This window comes from Diabrotica undecimpunctata, chromosome 7, assembly GCF_040954645.1.
Source record: "Diabrotica undecimpunctata isolate CICGRU chromosome 7, icDiaUnde3, whole genome shotgun sequence".
In the NCBI taxonomy this organism is placed as follows: Eukaryota; Metazoa; Arthropoda; class Insecta; order Coleoptera; family Chrysomelidae; genus Diabrotica; species Diabrotica undecimpunctata.
Genome location: NC_092809.1, coordinates 13,196,611 through 13,212,589, shown reverse-complemented (window position 1 = coordinate 13,212,589; position 15,979 = coordinate 13,196,611). Strand labels below are relative to the sequence as shown.

Sequence of the window (15,979 nt, the reverse complement as noted above, 5' to 3'; positions counted from 1 at the left end):
GTTTAAAATATTGAAAATAAACCCTACCGTAAACAGGGGTAACTTTGCCCCTGCCAGGGTAACTTTGCTCCATTACTAAAAAAAGTTTCATTTTAATTTACCTATGAATTAAAAACCGCCTTCACAAAACGCGCGTCGCCGTTTTACTGGTTGCCTATTGACAAAGTCTCCCCATGTGCAGCATCGACTTGCTCTTAGATTTACATGCCTACAGCGAGTCGAGAAGGTGGTGGTGTAAAAACTACGTATACAATTTGGTGTGTGTAGAAAGTTGTGCTATTATCTCACAAGTAAGTATTTGTGTATGCGTTAAGTGTATACTGTTTATCAACTTTTTTACTAAATTGTGACTTATAAATGAACAAATGATAAACTTTTCTTTTTCTAACCTAATTTTACAAATTATCAGGTGACTCGGGGTAACTTTGCTCCAAAAAAGTGGCGCAAAGTTACCCCGAAATATATATTATGTTTAATATATATTTTTGTTACAGATATGCCTAGAACACCTAAAACAGTACTAGGATCACGGCGCTATGCTGACTATAGACAAGAAACCCTACAAGAGTGTTTAAATGAAATAAGAAGAGGTGAAATCTCACACAGAAGAGCAGAAGAAAAATATAAGATTCCAAGAAGGACCATTTTAAATAAACTGAAAGAGAAACATTCCAAAACGCCAGGGAGGCAAAACGTATTTACTCCCGGCGAAGAAAACCAATTTGTCAATTGCCTGATTTATATGGGAGAGTATAAACGCAAGGGAACTGAAAAACATTATCAAAAATTATTTAAACCGTTGTGGAAGAGATGTCAAAATTTTCAAGGATAACTTCCCTGGAGAGGATTTGATCAAAAAAATTATGGTGAGACATCCTGAAATTTCCCTACGTTTTGCAGAAAATATTAAACGTGTACGAGCAGGAGTTGATAAAAACATATTGAGAAGCTTTTTCGAAAATCTGGCAGTCGAGTTAGGCGGCGTTGCTCCAACAAATATATGGAATTGTGATGAAACTAATCTCACTGTTGATCCCGGCAAAAAGAAAGTCATTGTCAAGAGAGGTTGCAAGTATCCAGAACTAATTAGAAACGCTTCAAAGACCTCTGTGTCCATTATATTCTGTGGAAACGGCAAAGGTGAACTTTTACCATCCTATGTTAATTACCGGGCTGCTAAAATGTGGACTACTTGGGCTGAGAATGGGCCAAAAGGATGCCGTTACAACGCTAGCAGTTCCGGATGGTTGGATGCAAATATTTTTGCAGATTGGCTTGAATTCCAGTTGGTACCTATGTTTAGGAAGCTGAATGGTAAAAAGGTATTACTATACGACAACCTCTCTTCACATATTACAGTACATGCACTTCAACTCTGTCGTGAAAACGACAATCATTTAATTTGTCTGCCTCCAAACAGTACACATTTGACGCAACCTCTAGACGTGGCTTTCTTTCGGCCCCTAAAAATAGCCTGACGAAAAATTTTGTCAGTTTTGAAAAGTACTGAAGATGGCATCCGCAACACTAATATACAGAAGCAACACTTTCCTCCATTTTTGTCAAAGGTGATGGACTTGCTTGGTCCACAAATCAAATCTAATTTAGAGGAAGGGTTTCGAAAATGCGGAATATTTCCCCTGAATGTTGAGGAAGTACTCAGCCGAATACGCTGCCTTCTTTTTTAGTTTTTTTTTTGCACAAATAATATTTTTGGAGCAAGGTTAATATAAGCAACCCATTAGCTTTGCTCCAACTATATGTTACTATACAAAATTTCATGCTTTTATGAGGTGGAGCAAAGTTACCCCACACTATAGGTAACTTTGCTCCACTTTTTATTAAAAAAAAATGTGTAATTAATTATTTTTAGAATAAAAAATACCATACAATAATTACATTGTATACTTTCTTCATCAGTTATTAAAAAAAAACATAATACTAGTAGAAAGTTTATGCACTTTTCCTCGCAATTCCTTTAATAACTCCTAAAAGTGGAGCAAAGTTACCCCAGTTTACGGTACCCCCTCTTAAATTCACATTTTTAAATATTCGTGGGAAACGTCAAAAAATACACATACTGAAGCATTTTTTTAATGAGTAATTCTGTTTGTTCACTCATTTTTACCAAACTGATCGCGCGATAACTGTAATTTTAAATTTATTAATTAAATTAATGGCAAAGCGATTAAAACTGGAACGCTGCGACCTGTAACAGATTGTCCTTTGTGTGACGTGAATTGTGCAATACTGTGTATCCCATCGGCCTCGGTCAGATATCGCTGTCCGCCGCGAAAGATCGTGTCCTGTATGACCGAGCCTTTAAACAAGCCGCGTTTGAACCTTATTCACTATCATCATATCTTCTTATAACCTCACTCGTTCTATCCATTAAAGGAAAGATCTCTGTCATGCATTAAAATCTAACACTCTAAAATAAACTATTTTACAGACAATGGAAATTAACTAATCAGGGATTATGCAGACGTAAAAAATATGTTATACACCAAGCGATTTTTCCATAACTTGAAGGCCACTCTTTGAGTTTTTTTAGAAAAACTTTTAAACTGATTTCGCACACAAATTCGACTAAAAGCTCTCCACATTCTGCGCGAATTAAACACAAGAAAATAACTTTCCGTGGTTAGGTGTCGACCAAAAGTTGTTTAACTAGTGGTTATGTTAATTGTTTCTAGAGAGGCAGCTAAGTAATTTAGAATAGGCTGGGCAATATAAAAATGCTTATACAAAAGCAGCAAAAGAAGTAGTTAATTGGATACAAAAAAAAAGATAAATCGCGAATATCTTTGGACACTAACACAAGCTTGTTAGCTTTGGACTAGCAGCTAGAGGAAAGAGACACTGTGTGAAGTGCCTGTTTAAATAAGGCTCTAAGAAAAAGGAGTAAAGGAAGGCCAATATACCCATAAAAAAACAAGAGGAAAGGAACTAAATGAAAGAAACTTTGAACGAAGTAAGAATACAGCAGAAACAGAGTGTTTGTTCTTCTCTGTGGGCTTTTTGTTAGAATAGACGACCAGTTTCTGTATATATTATTTAAGACAAACTAATAATTACATCTAAACAACCATAGCAAAAGTGTCTGTAGGCTGTCTCTATCTTTCCACTTTTGGGCTTCTTCTTCTATTTCGAAGGTAACTAATGTTAAGGTAGATTAACAACTTAACATAACCTAATTACATAGGAGAAAGTAACAAGCTGCAAACAAGATATAGGAAGATTCAAGAACTGGTGCGTAATAATTTTTGCAAATGCAAATCCTAAGGTACCTTTTGCTCTACTGTGATCTATTTGTAATATTATAATGATCATGTTAATTTTAGATTTTTCTAACAGTTTTCAAATATTTTTCCATCAATTAAAAAAAATCTAACAGTGGCCTAAACATTAATGTGGATTCAATTTAATTCATAAAAACCAGTGGCACACCCAGAGGGGTTTTGGGGGTTAAACCCCCCCTCCGACACTGTTACTCACACATTTTAAGGACTAAAAATGGAGGTAACATCATAAAAAAAAATTCGGTGAACAACCTCCCCCTCCCCCCCCCCCCAGAAAATTCTAGGTGCGCTACTGATAAAAACAACATTTTTTTCTAAATTTCTAGGAGATTAATTTTGTTTACCTTGAGCTTTAATATGACAAGATAAAAAGTTTTCATGAGGTGCAGATGTTAGTGTAAAGGAATGAAATTCATAGTTGAATGCCGTACATGCCAACCTCACCCATTGCCCTGAAAGATATTTTAAATTGGGCGGTCTGTAGAATTTAATCTTGATCACGTCCGAGGGTAATAATTCAGTTTCTAAGACATCCAGTGGAATATACCGTGTCCTTAAGCTCACCACCTACAAAAAATATTGAAGTATTAAAAGAAATAATACGTAATTAGTTGAATCTTACCTTATCAAGGGTAAATATTATACCAGGAACAAGGAAAAATAGCCAAAATCTTGGTGCTCCAGTAAGTCTGGCTAAGCCGTGAATTAAACATAATATGTAGAATACAATGTACAAGCTATGAGTAAACCAAAAGAATTTGTATGCTTTTTTTCTTATTGTTGGATGAGCGAATACTATTATTATGCACATTATGATGAATAACAGTACCCCGGTAACACCTATAAAGAAAAATTAATTATAATATAATATGCGATTCTTTTAATACGATATTAATAGTTATTTAACCAACAAGTGTATTAATAGGGGGGAATAACAATTTAGATATTTTAATCGCCATTTTAATTCACGAGTTCGTTACAAAACTTTTCCGTCGACCGTACTTTTCAGAAATAAAGATATCTTAGTTTAACTTTTAATTAATTTATGCAAGCAATGTATGTTGTGTTGCCTATGATGAAATCTTTTATTAATAGAAAATCATTCATTAATAGAGGTCATTAATAAATGATTTTGAGAGTGTTAAAATTGATCATAAATGGACGGTCGATGGAAAAATATATTTTTATAGTAAAATTCCACTATTTGGAAGAGTGATTTCATCGTTTAAACGCCGAATGTCCTTAAATTTAAATGTACTCAGCGGCCCCCGAAAACTACTCGTTTAATTTGCGTTTTCTCATCAGAAATCATAGAATGTATAATTAGTACATTTATTTGTGCAGACGTATCTATAGCAGACGTAACCACAAGATGCCGTACAGTGTAGCGGACTCTTGTTCACAAGTAGCAGTTATGGTCATACAAACCTGAATTCTTCGACGCAGCGATTATTACCGACATAAAAATTCCAAAAAAATGAGTTTTTTCAATAGTAAAAATTGAGCACAAAATTGTATTGAAATAAATTTTATTTACATGTTATTATAGTTTATTTGCTGGCTGAAATATGCTACTTGATCAGGCAGTGCTAAGTTTTTTGGCAGTCGAACGAAAAGTAAGTTGTGTTGGGTTTTGGATTTTTAAGGAGTTTGAAAAAAGCCTTTGCTTTTACGATATGAACACGATGCTCCCTGGCTAACTTTTGCCGAACAGCTAAAGAAGTTGCTACTTTCAACTGCTCCTTTGTGCTCAAGCAAGTGGAGCAACAGTCGGTCAGCGGAGTTTCAAAAGCGAAGTTGTAGTTAACATTCACATACTTTCGAAAATCACTAAGCTTCACATACATTGCCCGAGGCACTCTTCGAAGATAATGGTCGAAAAGTTTCTTAAAATTCAAGTCAGATGGCAAGTAGACCCTCACGTTTGCTTCTACAGTAATGAGACTCGGTACATGTTATGGATTCTATAAATTTTTTTATGCAGTTTCTTTTTTCATCATTTTTTGAACCTACTCCATTGCCACCTCTACGTTACCTAAGTAGCTCCCCAGTGATAACAAAATTTCTTACAATTTTTTGTATGCGGTCCTTGCTTAAATTTGTGATCCCTAAAAACGACTTAGCACATACTCTAATCATCTTACTCTCACTTAAACGTACATTGTATACTAAAAATGATTATTTCGACCAAAAAACAATTTATAAATATGTAGGAATTATCAGGTGCAGTGGTCTCTAATAAAAATCTTTGTTTTTTTAAATTAATTAATTTAAAAATAAAAAAATTATTACGTAATTTTTTTTGTAATATTTAAATTGTCTTACAGTGTGCTCCTGATGAAGCTATCAAATAAATAGCGAAATATTGAGTTTCTTAGAAAAAACAATGATTTTTATTAGAGATTTAGCGTCTTTTTTGTACCTATCTCTTTTCGATGTATGGAGTCTAGAGCGTCCATGAAAACAACATGTGTCTTTACTTAATAACAGGCGATATCTGGTTTGTCTTTAGTTTCATGCGTGGAAGATAATGATGCTAGATAAAAAGTATGTGTTTTGACAATACCTGTAATGGTTTGAAACAGCCAAAATGTAAATCCTGGTTTGTAATCAGAGGGAAATCGTACTTCACTGGTTAGACATTTCAAATTTTCAACTGGTTGTGTGGAAACGTGATAAAAATTAATAATATGCCCTATTGTATGCAATATCGAAAAGAACAAAGCAGTACAGGCTGCTATCTTATGAAACTGTATATTTGCATCTAGAGGGATATACTGCTGGATGGCAAACTCCTTTAATTTTGTTATTAAATTCCTGGACATAGTTAGAAGCAGCATACAATAACAGAATGAAAGGGATGCCGCAGAACCTCTTGTAATTGCAATACCAACACCCATTATGTGTCTTAAGTCTGTATGTTCAGTCATAAAGGAATAATCTAAAAATAACAAAAATAAAAGGTAAAACGATTAAAGCAGATTCTCTAAACAGTAATTTTAACATAAAGTCGGCAAATAATACTTACGTATAAATCTTTCAACAAATAACAAAATTGTTACTACATAAAATAAAAATAAATAAAATATATTCTGTCTATTTTCTTCCAAGAAAGTAACAAGTGTATCCCACTTCAACCTCAAAAAGTTTTTCTTATCTTCTAAGCTGGGCTCTATATGGAAGCTGGTCATTCTGGCTACATTTGTTGAAGTATCTAAGAAATTTTGCTTTGCTCCTTTGCAATCAAGACCTATCGCTATAAAATCGCCTTTGTATTCTTGCATTAATACTTTAAAATCACTATATGTAAGGTAGTATTTATACTCCAGACCAGCATCCTAAAAAATATAATATAATGAGATTACCACGGTGCCTAAAACATTTAAACCTCTTACTTGAAACATTCCATCTATAAGTTCCGTGACGTGATCATCAGACAAGCTTGTAGTTCTCGCTATCTCTACTAGTGACCTTAACATATCTGATAGCTCCTCTTTATCTATTACTCCATTCCTGTCGTTGTCACACATATCAAAAATAATACGAAGCTTGTCTTCTGTGGCGCCTCTGGAGAAGAGTACCACAGTATCTAAAAACTCCTGAAATTATAAAAGCTAGGTTAATATTTCAAGATTCGTTCTATGTATAAGTAAAGCATTCAATTTTCTACAATATAAAGATTTTCTAAGTAACAGATAGTTCAAAAGGAAAATAAAATTCTTGTAGTTAGCTGTATGACATAAATCACAAAAGTTTTATTTAAAAATCCTTTATAAAAGGTATATAATTAAAAAAACCCTTTTGAACTACATCACAGAACGTTTCCGGACTGAAAAGTCCATCATCAATTTGGGGTTTCTGAGTTGCTGACCCTGAGACTGAGATGTCTCTGCATGGGCTTTAGACTTACAGTTGCCATCTAATTATTCATCTACCATATATACACTAAGCAGCAAAATGAATTCACAATAGCAACACTATTAATTGAATTAACTAAAGTTTAATTAATTCCTCCTCTTGTATGTTCATGCAGGTACTCAGCCAAAGGTCTTCCTCTGTACCCCACCTGTCATCATCGAGTTGGATACCAGTGCCAGCTTTTAACGGGGGAAAACTCCCGTTATTATATATTCCCCGTTTTATAAAGGGTAAAACCACAATCTTCCAATATTCGGTTGTAAACCACTTCGGTTGTAAGGCTACTCAGGGATTTTTCAGGAAAATATTTTGCTCAGATTTCAACATTGGATTCTCTTACCCTAGCATGGATGAATGTAGTACTTGCCTAGAATTACAATACCTTATCCAAGTGGAAAAAACGGAGAAAGAAAAAAGGTGTCTAAAAATGAAAATGGAGTTACACAAGAAATAGGCCCAAGCCTTCTTCCAACACCTGCGAGAAAAACCACAAGGATGTTTTATTTTGAGTTTTGATTGTCAGAAGAACCTGTTTTGCCAAAAGTAACTCAAAGTGCGTACTATTCACGACAGTTTTACTGTTATAACCTTTCAGTAGTTAAAGGATTGTCAAATGAATCCCTGAACCCCAGTACTGTCTCAATTTATACCTGAACGGAAGACGAAGCAAAGCAATCATTCAACGAGGTTGCTTCCATTGTATTCAATGAGTTGAAATCAGCTCATCTCTCAGGATATGACTCCATTCGTTTGGTGTATGATGGTTGCTGGACAAAATAAGAATATAAATATTTTAACTATGTGCTGCAAGTTTCTGGATAGCTGTGCTCCAACAAGCATACGAAAAATTAAAACAGTCTTTCCTGTAACAGGGCACTCAATCTTTCCTGCCGACAGAGTATTTGGAATGATAGAGAAAACATTAAAAAAAATCAACACAAAAAAATAAAATTGCTGTAAGAATCCAGTGAGAATAAAATATGTTAAACAAAGAGAAAGATCGTAACACATTCTCATATTCATCAAAAATAGACTATTTATTGCCACATTTGTTTTAAAGCGTACTCAAATTATCACTCTGAAGAGCAATGGATGCAGCGCCAAGAGGAATGTTGCTTGAATCACTTTTAGCTATTGATGAGAGAAGGTATTACATATACCAGAAATGTAATGATTCTTATTAGATAGAAAAAAACTCACCTGAAACGATATTCTGCCGTCTTTATCTTTATCAACTATATTAAACATTTTGGTAACAAATACGGCATCTGCTTTCATTCCAAGAGCACTGGCAAATTCACTTTTGGTCAAAGACGTTCTCATCACCGTTACCACTTCTCCGTCCATGTTAGAATCAGATCTTCTCCGCCTTTCTCCAGGTCTTAGGCCAAAGGTTAAAGCGTAAGCTTCGCGGAAGAAATGTTCCAGCTTCTTTTCCCGTCTTTGACGTGTTTCTGCCTTCGCTAGTAGCACTTCTCTTACTATCTATAAATAAAATAAATTAAAACTATTTATAAATAAATTAAGAGTATTAAGAATATATAATATTAAAGTTGAAGATTATATTCTGTGGCAAATAGACAAGTTCTAATGCCATCCACTATCTACACACACACACACACACACACACACACACACACACACACACACACACACACACACAAAGTTGAAGATTTTGAAATTGAAATTATAATAAGATATGTGTATTTGGCCTACTAAATAAGATTAACGCGAGACATCCATAGATGTGAGCTATTCAGAAGAGTAAGTTTAGATTAGGTTGCATTCGGAAAAATGAGTGACGTATAGTGCGATAGCGCTGCATTCGTTAGTAGCGAAAAATGCGGCGCAGCGCAGTCACATGTGAATGTGAACAACTGTCAGAACTAACCATAAGTACAGCAGACATTAATAAGTTTCATTTAAGAGCGAGATTGTATTAGGGCTCAGTGTTAATCCAATTTTTTAATGTTGGCTAAGATGAAAGAAAAGTCCCTGAAGAATATCCCAATAAACATCATAAAACAACAAATTTATAGCATCAGGTTGTTATGCCTTTTAGAAGGAAAGTTCCAAGAAGAATATTTTAATGTCATAAAACAACAAAATTTCATTTAAATATTTTACTACATTTACCTGGGTACAAAACAGAGTTTTCTTATTGGAATTAAGAAAAAGCTCTAGTTTGTTCATAAACTTTTTCTTCGAAGCTACGGACTCCAACTCCAAAACCAGATCATAATCCCTCGGTACGTGTATTAAAACTATCGGTTTTTTATTCGAAGTAACATTTAACGACTCCTCCAAAACAATATTATCTACATTTTTTAAGTTAATCGTTCTTAGCTTCTCTCCCTTTCTTTCCAAGACGTGTATTGCCGCATCCGGTCCGAATCTGACTTTGACCACTCGTTTGTGGTTGGCGTGTAACCATTCCGTTACTATCATTGTATCTACCGGTAACTTCACATCGCCATTTCGAAGCTCTTCTTGTTTTATCTTTAGACGTCTTCGTTTCCTGTTCTGAAGTTTCACCACTCCGTATCCTGCGCCAGCGCAGACGATGGGGACAAAGCCGAGGAATACACAGGCATAGATGTACACCAACTCATTTCCCTAAAAACAATTGAAATCTATATGTAAGTTTAAGACAGGGGTGGCCAACCTTTTTAAGTCGAGTGCCAATATGAGAACAAAAAAAATTTGGCGTGCCACTAAAATTTTTCGACATACTAACATTAATAATATACGGTACAATATGTATTTCTTATGTAAATTCCACATTTTTCCGTTTAGTCAAGATAGTGGAGGTTTAAAAAATAACGTAATAAGTAAAACATAACAACAAACTTACTTTATTGTTAATAAAAATAAAATAAAAACGTTAAACAAAAAAACTTAAATATTTTCTTATTATCTAAAATTCAAATTATTAAACAGTTACTTATTTAATGTGGTATTTCAACTTGTATTTTTTTAATTAATTCATCTATATTGGGATTAATTTCGGAACTAGCCAACAGAATTAGATTTTTTAAATGCATGTCAGTTAATCGTGACCGATATTTTGATTTTATTATGTTCATAATAGAGAACATTTGCTCACAAACGTACGTTGAACCAAATCTACAACAATATCTTAGAGCTAACTCGTGTAAATTAGGAAAATTGTTTGCTGGTACAAATTTCCAAAATTCAATATAATTGGGATCAGTAACAGTTGAAATAATTTCCCTATATTTGGTTTTTAGTATAGTGTGATTCTGTAAATCAATAATTTCGATCTGTATTTCAGCTGAGTAACAATTGATATCTTGCAGAGAAATAGAAAAAGGATTTATGAAAAGGTCAACATTCATTTTGTCTTTTTGAAAATCTTCAAACCGGGTATTGAATGAACCTAGCAAAATAGATATAAGGTTTTTAAATTTGTCATAATTTGGAGTTCTACTGACCTTGTTGGCTAATTCCTGCATTAATGTGAAATGTGTCAATCTCTGTTCTCCAAAATCGTTACAAAAAAGCATAAGTTTATTCACAAAAGAAGATATATGACCAACTAGAGTAGGAAAAATACAATTTTTCCCTGTAATCTTAAATTTAATAAATTTAAATGTCTCATAATATCAGTGAGAAAAGTTAAATCCCAAAGCCAATCTTTATCATTAAGTAACGAGCATTCACTGGGTAGTTCATTGTTTTCTTGCAAATATTTTAAGACGCACTCCTTCAAGTTCCAAAACCTTTCGAGTGCATTTCCTTTGGAGAGCCAGCGCACACTGCAATGGAGAAGTAACTCTCCATCTTGCTCCGTTTCTTCCGCGAACAGTTCTCGAAATTGTCGTCGATTCAATGCTCGAGCTCGTATTTTGTTAATGCAGCGTGTTACAGGGTCAACAACAGATGACATATTTAGGTCCTTGGCACAAAGAGCTTCCTGGTGAATAATACAATGGTACTTAAAAACTTTTCTTCCCAAATAGTTTTCCAGTAATGTAACAAACCCCTTTAGTCTACCAACCATGCAAGGAGCTCCATCTGTACAAACACTATCTAATTTTGACCATTCAACTTTGTTGACTTCGATTACGTTTTTAAGCTGTTGAAAAATGTCCTCTCCTGTTGTTGTGACTAGTTGGCGCAAATCCAGAAGCTCTTCGGCATTTTCAAAATTATCATTGGTATAACGGACAAAAATGCTTAACTGCGCATTTTCTGTGTTGTCACAACTTTCATCCAACGCTAAAGAAAAGAATTTGCAGGATTTTAATCCACTTATAATTTGGGAAACAACATCCTGGCCCATATCATCTATACGGCGCATGACTGTATTTCGGGATAATGCAATATTATCGACCATATTTTTGATCTTTACATCTCCCACATTTTTAGCAAATATTGCCAGACTATTTTTAATTATCTCCTCTCCATCAGAGTAGGCTTTTTTCTTCCGGGCTAACAGCAGAGAAAGTTCATATGATGTTTTAACCATAATTTCCATTTCATCACTTCTCTTCTGAAACAGTGACTGTTGGCTGGCTAGGGTTTTCTTTTTTTTTTCAATAAAGTCGGCTCGCAAATGTGAACCAATAGGATATTTGTTGCTGAAGTCCTTATGCAGTTGTTTATAATGTCGTTCCAGGTTAAATTTTTTCGGAACTGCTACAGACAATCCACATATCAAACAAACAGGCTTTGAAGTATTACGATTAGTAAATAAAAATTGTTCTTCCCAAGCAGGTTGAAAATCGCGAATTGCAATATCATCTTCGTATTTTCGTTTTGAAGTCGAAGGCTTACTCGTGGACATATCGAACAAATACTTTTAAAATTTTAAAGAAACAATGCGCGATGACAAAATGTGCACATACAACGGGGCAATTTAAAATAAACTAAGCAAGGGTAACGCAGTCCTATTGCACATTACGACAGCTAGGATCACGTGCACCAATCGCAGCAATATCGCTCGCCAGAGGATGCAATGATGCCGCATCTATCGTAACTTCCGTAAACCTACCAAGTTTCTTCTTATTATTTTTTGTTTTTCAAGTTTTAATTTTTTTGAAATTGTTTTAATCCAAAACGCTACGCGTGCCACTGATAGGACTCAATCGTGCCACAGAGTGGCACGCGTGCCGCGGGTTGGCCATCCCTGGTTTAAGATAAATAAAATGTTTATTACTGATAACTCGATGCTATGCATTCACTTATATGTCAACATACGTTGATTTTTTCATAATTACGTTAAATCCAGAGGCAGCTATGGAAAAAAGATATCAAAACAATAATATTGTCAGTTAATGTCAAATGTATTTTGTAGTATTGTAAAGCTTTTTGCCGTTTGTGGATTGTACAATGTGTCGAGGTAAAGTTATCGATGAGAAAATTTGTTCAATCATTATTAGATTGTTTAATTCTGGAAAATCCCATTCGAAAATCGCGAATATGTTGCAATGTCACGCTATAGTGTAAGAAATACAGTCAGAAGATACAAAACTACAGGTTCGGTCGTCACAAAACCTAGAAATGTACGAAAAAGTAAAATAACCGAAACATATCGAAATGCATTAAGATGCATTACAGTGAAAAATCGACGAGCAAATTATATGGAGTTAAGCGTTTTATGGAGTGACGTTGTTGGAAGACACGATTATAGATCAACATGTCACCGAGAGACCCACAAATTAGGATTTGATACTTACAAAGTAAGTTTTATGGTTGAAAAAATTAGTACGAATTGTTTTTAATAAATTTCATTATATTTTACGCTAGGGAAAAGCCACTTTTAACATTACAATAAAAGAAAAGTAGACTAAGATGGCCAAAAGAGCATAAAGATTGGACTTAGTCGCAATGAGATTTAGAGATTTAATACAATGGAGTGATGAGTCCAGATTTGAAGTGTGTGTTGGAGACAGTAGGAGTCGCGTCATTCGCAGGAAAAACGAAGCTTTCCATCCCGATTGTCTGAAGAGAAAAGTCAAATTTTCTGCATCTGTCATGATCTGGGGCAGCATATCGTCTAAAGGTGTGGGAAAGTTACATTTTATTATTTAGTTACAAATATTTGAATATTTTAGACGAATCTCTTTTACCGATTATGGAACACCGTTTAATATCAGCGGAAGATTTTGTCTTCCAACAGGATGGCGCAGGTTGTCATACCTCAAAAAATAGTTTAAAATGGATTGAAGACCATGGCATACCACTTCTGGAATGGGTTTCTAAAAGTCCCGACTTGTCCCCGATAGAGACTTTGTGGCGCGAAATGAAAAAAGCTTTGAGAAAACAGCTTGCCAAGTCCGTCAACGAATTGAAGGAAAAATTGCAAGAAATGGGATTCGTTTACATTAGAATTTTGTCAGACCTGTAAAAACTATGCCCAATCCAGATAATGATCGACCTAAAAAAACTAATCCAGATAATGATTCAAATGGAACCCAATTATGCTGTACGATGTGTGTTTTCAGAGGAACAGGAAATTTCTTTATGTGATTACATTAAAACTTGTAGCAAAATGAGCTGCGGATTAACAACTATTCAAGCACGAAAGGAAGCATATGATATGGCGATTAAAAACAATATTCCAGATCCAACGAATTGGATCAAGGATAAAATAGCTGGACTCAAGATCAAGATTAACATCATTGAATCCACATAATGTCAACAAGTTCTCCGACAATTTACATGCCGTTTATTCTAGATATCCATCATAGGATACATAACATTGATGAGAATAGTACGGCAACAGTGCAGAAATCCAAGAAAATTGTGACAGAGAAAGGAGTAAAACAGCTGAATAGTTGTACTAGCGGTGAAAAGGTTATTCTTATTATCACATGTCATTGTATGTGTGAAATAAATCGAATTTTACCATAAAAACGTCCTAGTAAATAGCTGTAGATGGCTCTGTACAAAACTTTTAGTAAACCTCTCGTATATGTCGTAAGAAGTTGATTTTTTAGTTTTAAAAATATCAATATGTTTCTTTCTTTTTATCATAATCTCTCGTTATTTTATTTCTAATTTATTTAACTCTTTTTTACTTCTTTATACGGTTCTTTTGATTTCCTGTTGCATTTGATTTGATTGTACTGTGGTTAATCAATTAGTTTGTGGTACTTCTGATAATTTATTAAGCTAATTTTCATTGTTATTTAACTTACTACCATTTTCCAATATATGCATCCAAAATTCCCAGAGATGCAGAGTTCCCTGAAGTTACTTTTTGAGGTATTAACTGACCAATTTAATAACATGTTTGTTGTGTAAATCACCTTTCCTTTGCTTTATTATTATACAAAAAAACATAAAATATTGCAAATATCTACATAATTTGATAATACTTACTTCAAAATAGTCATAACCTGTGATCACTTTACAAGGCTCCATCTGGGACGTGTTGAGCTGCATTGGTTGGGGACAGGGATCACCTTCCATCCAGAAGAAAACGTTCTTTTGTATGGCGTTTTCATGAATACTAGTACTGTTAATAATTATATCGTATAAAGATATCTTCCTAATTTCTTCTATTTCATTTTTAGTAAATAGCCTAAAACAATATCAAAGTTGACACTACAAAGCAAAGTTTTTGGTGATTATCTAAATATTGGCATCAACAAAATTTGAAAAGCTACTAAAGAAATATGTTGTATTTATAGACATTATTTTGTTCTTAAATATCATCGTGTTATACTCAAAAACAAAAATTAACCGAATTGTATGTAAGACATTGATTATTAGAATAACAAGAATTGAAAAAACAAATAGATACGTGCCAAACAAGAATACAGTCAGATTCCAAAACTTTAAAAACACTTCTTATAAAAGTCCCTATATCTTCTAGTGATGCTGGCGACCACATTGATCCATCTCGTACTATTCACACCAGCTCGAATTAGATCAGTTGACGTTATATCAGTTCATTGCCTAAGATTGGCCAACTAGGATATACTTCTACGTCCAGGGCCTTTCCGGCCCACAATCTTGCCTTGTAAAATTAACTGTAAAAGTCGGTATTTTTTTTACTCACAACGTGGCTGAAGTAAGCCAATTTTCTGTTCTTTACGGTGTTAATAATTTCTTTGTCTTTTTTAACCTCTGGAATAGTCTGGAGAATAGTTATGTTAGTTGTGTGGGGTATATATAGGAGACCCTTAAGTCGGTAGCACCACATTTCAAATGCTTCTAAGCATTTTATGGCATATTCTGTAAGACTCAAGCTTTCTACATCGTAGGGGGTACTAAAGACGTAATATCTAAAGATCTTATGCGTATATTAATACCTACAGATAAGTTACAGAGAATCTTGCTGAGACCGTTAAAAGAGCTTCTAGGTTTTTCAATACGAGTATCTATTTCGTAGCTATGATCCCAGGTATCCTTAATATTGCAGTTAAAATAGCATATTTTCTCCATTCTTTTTAATGGTGCATCGTTTATTGTAATTTGTGCATGTATGTTGGTGTTCTTACTAATAATCATTATTTTGTCTTCTTCCAATCTAGTTGTAGGCCATATTTTTAACATGTCTACAACATTATCCATCAACCTTTGAAGCAGCTGCGCACTATCTGACAACAATACGGTATCGTCTGTATATCTAATATTGTTTATAAGTTGGTCATTTACTGCAATAGGTACCATTTTATGACTCGTCCAGGGTTTCAGAGCATATGTTAAATAATGCTGGTGACAGTATGCAACCCTGTCGAACTCCTTTTCCGACTGTGAAGATCTCGGGCAGTTTATTTTGTCAA

The 15,979-nt window shown here is 34.2% G+C and overlaps 1 protein-coding gene across 1 annotated transcript in view; it reads right to left on the bottom strand.

The window, feature by feature from the left end:
* Positions 1-15,979, bottom strand: part of Duox (dual oxidase) — a 96,131-nt gene that overhangs the window by 3,071 nt on the left and 77,081 nt on the right. The window contains exons 8-15 of the mRNA XM_072536739.1: positions 14,571-14,772; positions 9,357-9,836; positions 8,421-8,705; positions 6,698-6,901; positions 6,331-6,640; positions 5,869-6,243; positions 3,925-4,142; positions 3,647-3,869 (exon numbers count right to left, since the gene is read on the bottom strand). Of these exons, the coding sequence (XP_072392840.1) occupies positions 3,647-3,869; positions 3,925-4,142; positions 5,869-6,243; positions 6,331-6,640; positions 6,698-6,901; positions 8,421-8,705; positions 9,357-9,836; positions 14,571-14,772 (2,297 nt within the window). The remainder of the gene's footprint in view (positions 1-3,646; positions 3,870-3,924; positions 4,143-5,868; positions 6,244-6,330; positions 6,641-6,697; positions 6,902-8,420; positions 8,706-9,356; positions 9,837-14,570; positions 14,773-15,979) is intronic.